The sequence below is a fragment of the Callospermophilus lateralis genome, chromosome 18 (genome assembly GCF_048772815.1).
Source record: "Callospermophilus lateralis isolate mCalLat2 chromosome 18, mCalLat2.hap1, whole genome shotgun sequence".
Taxonomy (NCBI): Eukaryota; Metazoa; Chordata; class Mammalia; order Rodentia; family Sciuridae; genus Callospermophilus; species Callospermophilus lateralis.
Genome location: NC_135322.1, coordinates 5,425,436 through 5,430,390, shown reverse-complemented (window position 1 = coordinate 5,430,390; position 4,955 = coordinate 5,425,436). Strand labels below are relative to the sequence as shown.

The 4,955-nt window shown below is 61.7% G+C and overlaps 1 protein-coding gene across 1 annotated transcript; it reads right to left on the bottom strand.

The window, feature by feature from the left end:
* Positions 1-267: 267 nt before the first annotated feature.
* On the bottom strand, positions 268-4,001 carry LOC143384274 (sialic acid-binding Ig-like lectin 9). The gene is made up of 7 exons (XM_077105769.1): positions 3,584-4,001; positions 3,119-3,391; positions 2,851-2,898; positions 1,706-1,963; positions 1,018-1,114; positions 576-657; positions 268-412 (listed from the first exon to the last, which is right to left on the bottom strand). The coding sequence occupies exons 1-7, from the start codon at positions 3,999-4,001 to the stop codon at positions 368-370; spliced, it is 1,221 nt and encodes a 406-aa protein (XP_076961884.1). The 3' UTR covers positions 268-367.
* Between the last annotated feature and the right edge of the window lie 954 nt (positions 4,002-4,955).

Sequence of the window (4,955 nt, the reverse complement as noted above, 5' to 3'; positions counted from 1 at the left end):
GATAGCTCCGACACAGTTTGGCCAGAGCACCTCACACCCAGTCAGGGAGGTGCCCAATCACGTGTGAGAACGGCTTCCCGCACACTGTGACACAGCAGATCCTCATGCCACAGTAGCAGAGCTGAGTAGCCACAACAGGGACAGGGGGTCAGCAGCCAAGGGGTCTACCGTCTGGCCCTGCAGACAGGTGTTCAAGTGCAGAGGAGTGGACAGTGGGCGCCTGGAAGATGGCACCAGGTGGAAGGGGAGACAGAGGCGGGAGGGGAACAGGTCCAGGGAAGAGATCCTGAGTCCCTAACCATGAGGGGTCAGGGAGTGTGGGGGCTGGTGCTCGCTGCTCTGAGGAGACATGATGTGACACAATGGCTTAACAGGAGGACAGCAGAGCAGAGGGGGGTCCCTCCGGCAAGGCCTGGGAGAAAGCAGGGAGGAGGGCGCTGTCAGCAGCCCACGGTGTGGGGATCCAGCTGGACAGCCTGCTGTCCCGGGGAAGAGGGGAGACCAGCTGTGCCACCCTCAGCAGAGCAGTCCTGGGGACATCTCCGGGAGGTGTGGGGATGCGCCATGTCACTCACCTGAGAGGCCGGGTCCTGGACAGCGTTGGTATCCCCCGAGCCCTCCGCTGGCCTGGCGGACGTCTTCCTGTAGGAGCGCGCTCTGAATGGGGACACCAAGGAGCCCTCAGTGGGACCAGGCGGCACAGAGGGCAGACGGCCACCCCACCCTGCTTCCTGCTGAGCCCAGGAGGGCGGCCAAGTGGGAGAGGACGGTCCTGTCCTGGAGGCTCCTACTGGGAAGGCAGGCTCCCAGCTCCAGCCTCTGAGAGTGGGGACAGCCGGGGAGCCCCTTGCTTGGACACGGGCCTGCATGGCTGGCTCCCCCAGAGCCCGCCCAGACCTCAGGTGCCCTGGCTTCAAGCCCTCGGGCATCCAGGTCCCTCCAGCTCAGGGCCATGCCCGCTCGCCCTCCTCCTGTCCAGGGTGCTGCCCGGCCTCCCCGACGCCCGCCAATGCTCACCCGAGGAGGAGGAGGGTGCAGGACAGGAAGAGCAGGGAGGTAGCTCCAGCGCCCCAGAGGGCCCCCCGCGTCACTCCAGATAGAGGCCCCGCTTTGCCTGTGGACGCACCAGAGGGAATGGCTTTGCTGACTCAGCTCCCAGGATCCCTCCTCCCTCCCTCCCTGCTCCCTGCAGGACCCTGGACTGAGCCTTCCTGGTCCCTCTCCCAGACCAGGAGAACTAGGATGTGGGGGGCGCCGTGTGGTTATTAAAATTTGGTATTTCGTTCACCATAGAATTTGTTTGCATCCATTTTTACTTTTTAATTATTGCACCGTGATACTATTTTCGCTCAGTGTCTGGGCTGGTTCTGTTCTCATGGTGGTTTTGTTTGCTTTTACTCTTGGCTTCTGGCTTCTGGCTTCATCTTAAATGTTGTGCCCAAGGCAAATGCCTCACAAGTCCTGGCCCACAAAGCAAGGGCCCTGCTGCCCAGACCACCTGTCTAAGGCCCACCTGGCCTCCAAGATCCACCACCCACCTTGGCCCAGCAGGGAGAGGGCAGCCAGGCTCTGGGTCCCAGGCCCCCAGCTGAGGGCAGGACAGAGATGAGCTTCCCTCTCAAGCCAAGGAGGTGGCTGCAGGGACTGGTGTGGGGCAGGTGCTGCCCCCTCCTCCTGCCCCTCTCCAGCCCACTGTGACACTCACTCTGCGGTGACAGGCTCAGGGAGATGTGCTGGGAGCCTAGAGGGTTCTGAGCATGGCAGGTGAATTCCCCTCCACCCCTGAGGTGCTCTGCAGACAGCTCCAGCACCCCAGGGTCCATGGTCTGCGAGGGACACAGGGTCAGGTTCCCCCAGGACCAGCTCAGCCTGGCAGGGGGACGGCTGTCGACGACACAGAGCAGACGCAGAGATTGACCCTCCAGGACGGAAAGAGATGAGCTATTCCCCAGGGTTGTGGATTCTGTGGAGAAACAGACAGAGGGTCAGAGTGACAAAGAGACCAAAGGAAAGAGAACCCTGGAGTCCAGGGAGGGGACCCACCCCCACTCATGGACTGAATGAAGCACAGGAAAACACACCCTTGACCTGTGCCCAGGAATATGGCCAAGTTGATGTTCCTGTAGATGGATGTGTTTTCCTGTACCTCCTTCAGCTATATTGACTCAAGCTCTTGAACCAGAACATGTGGCACAGCTGTATTTTATGCTCAGGAGCTGAGCTCACTGACGTGCACACCCAGCTGTGGACAGAGGCTCAGGACCAACCACTGCACAATCCTGTGGGCTGAATGGACTAGTGCTGGTTGGCAGAGGACACCCACAGAACAGGGTCCATCTGGGCAGTGGGACACCCTCACCACCAAGAACAAGGACCCTGAGTGCTACTGACATGCAGTGGCCTCTCAGTCCCTGTGCACAATCCAAGGCTCAGCTCAGCTTGCATGGACACTGGCCACTTCTGGGAGGGACCTAGGCTCTGGGGACAGACTGCTGTGCATGTTGTACATGTGCCTTGGACTGTGCCTCCTCCCACAAGCACTTAGAGCAAAGCTGTTAGGGATAAGAAGAGGAGGCTGGAGGCAGGTCCAGGAGGAGGCTGGGAGGGGGCCTGGGAAGCCCAGTTCTGCTGTGAGAGTGTCACCCTGTCCCTGTGGGGGTGAAGAACAGGCACTGGAACCCCAGGGAGCCCGGGATGTTGGGGATAGTAGCTCAAGGCACACTTGAGGCTTCGGTGGGGAAAGGTCGATGGGTTCCCCAATAAGGGGCTCTGTCACCAGCGTGAGGGGAACCAGCCCTGCCCTGAGCTGAAGAGGCCCTGCCCCCCAGCCCCAGCAAGGCCCCTCCCTACCTGGGCCAGCTCCTGGGGACACAGTTACAGTCAGGTTCTGTGGAGAGTCTGGGGCAGGGAGACACGCAGACCTGTCAGTGGGAGGCTGGGGACATCAGCCCTCTGTCCCAGGAGCCTCATGGTGGGGAGGGGTGGAGGCTGCATCCTCCTGGCCCAGCCCCCACATGACTTCAGGACCCAGCACCCAGTGTCCAGGGTCTGACCCCTCTCCCTGCTCCCTCAGGGACCAGCCCCATCAGAGACCCAGGTGTCCCAGCCCAGCTCTCACATGAGATGTTCAGGTGGACGGTCTTTGTCCTGGTCACATTGACTCCAGGCAGGGTCACCTGGCAGGTGAGGTTGGTGCCATGGTCCTGGGGCCGCGGGGTGAGGGTGAGCACCGAGGAGTGGATGATGTTGGGGCCCAGGGAGGACACAGAGGGCCCTTCCCAGGAGAAGGTGGGGGGCGTCCCCTGCTCACAGGCCCAGGGCACAGAGCAGGTCAGGTTGCTGGGACGGCCAGTCTCCAGGGTCCCAGGGACGAGGATGTCAGGAGTCAGGGCTGGTGAGCAGAGGGGGACAGGCAGAGTCAGGGGGGAGGGGGGAGGTGGGGCTCTGAGAGAAGCTCAGGCTCTGACCCAGCTGCTCCCTGAGCCCCTAATGCTGGAGCCCAACTACCCCAGGGCAGGGTCCCACCCAGCTCTGCCCTGCTGCCCCGTAACCTCCCTGAGGCTGCCTTGACCTGGTGCCTTACCTGTCACATGCACTGAGACCATGTCATATAGGTAATTGTGTCTCAAGTCTCCTCTCTCCACCCGAAAGTAGTAGGACCCCGCGTCCGTCTTCCTGGCATCTCTGATGCTCAGGGAGCAGTTGTCTGATCTTGGGTCCCCAAGGAGCTGGAACCGGCCCTGGGTCTCCTCCCTTACTTTCCGCCCAACTTTGTTGGTGGCCACTGGAGCATCTGTCATTGTGTCCCCTTCACGGAACCAGTAGCCATGAGCTGGGTCCCAGGTAGTCCAGCTGCTCCTGGGGTAGGAGAATTGGCAGGGCACATGGACACACAGGCCCTCCTGCACTGTCACCTCCCTGGGCACCTCCAGGGTGTAACCCCCCTGGCCCTCCACCCGCCCACAGCCCCGCAGCAGGGGCAGCAGCAGCAGCAGCAGCATGTCGGCCAGGGCTGCAGGGCCACAGGGGAAGTCTGCCCCCAGAGCTCCTCTCTGAGGAACTAAGAGCCCACAGGAGGAGGCCCACGGGAAGGGGACAGAGGGGACGGTGGCCTCCTAGAGGAGGAGCCTCAGCCAGCCTCTGCCAGGGTGGCCTCTGCCCTTGGAGACCAGCCCCCACCACCACATCCAGCCTGCAGCCCTGAGGACAGAGAGGACAGGGACCTCCCTGAGTCACCCGTCTCCTCCCTCCCTGTTGACATTCTTCCCCTTGGGAGACTATTCCCCAATGTCACTCTTGGGTTTCCTCTAACCAGAGCCCTGAGTGACCACAGGGCCTTTGAGGATTGTAAGGTCAGGAGACAAGGGAGGCCACTGGGGTGAGCAGGCCACCTCTCCTCCCTCCCTCAGCAGCCACACAGTGTGACACCCTCTCTGCACAGCAGACCTGGACACTGTCCCCAAGGACTCCCCACCTAGGTGAGAGACACTAAGTCCTCAGGCACCTGGGCCACACTGAGGTCACCCAGGCAGCATAGAGGCCTGTTCCCACCCTGGCTGGAGGTTGGTCTCGGGGAATGTGCAGAGGAGACACAGGGCTGGATTCTCTATGGTAAAGCACCAAGGACACAGAGGGACCCGGCTGGCAGGTGGCCTGAGGGACAGAGACCCAGGCTGAGGCCTCATGAGGTCGGACTGGCCAGGAAGACAGTGGGAAGGGAAGAGGCAGATTTTAAAAGGGGCAAAACGTCTCCTCAGTCACCAGCCACCAGGATGGACTCCCTCACCACCATGCTCTCTGCTGCCCGGTCACTCCAGAGCATGTGGACCTGGGGCCTCCAGAGCTGGTTGGCTCTGCCCCCAGGAGACCCAGGGAACAGAAGGGACAGAGCACGAAATGCCAGTGTGGACGTCCACCCTGGGGTGGCCAGGATTTCCTGTGAGCAGCAGCATGCA

Bases quoted from the DNA above. Each gene is read 5' to 3' on its own strand.
- LOC143384274 (XM_077105769.1), bottom strand. From the start codon at position 4,001: ATGCTGCTGCTGCTGCTGCTGCCCCTGCTGCGGGGCTGTGGGCGGGTG. The intron at 658-1,017 runs GTGAGCATTGGC...GTCCCCATTCAG, and splicing joins TGCACCCTCCTCCTCCTCGG to AGCGCGCTCCTACAGGAAGA. The intron at 413-575 runs GTGAGTGACATG...GCTTTCTCCCAG, and splicing joins TCCAGGACCCGGCCTCTCAG to GCCTTGCCGGAGGGACCCCC.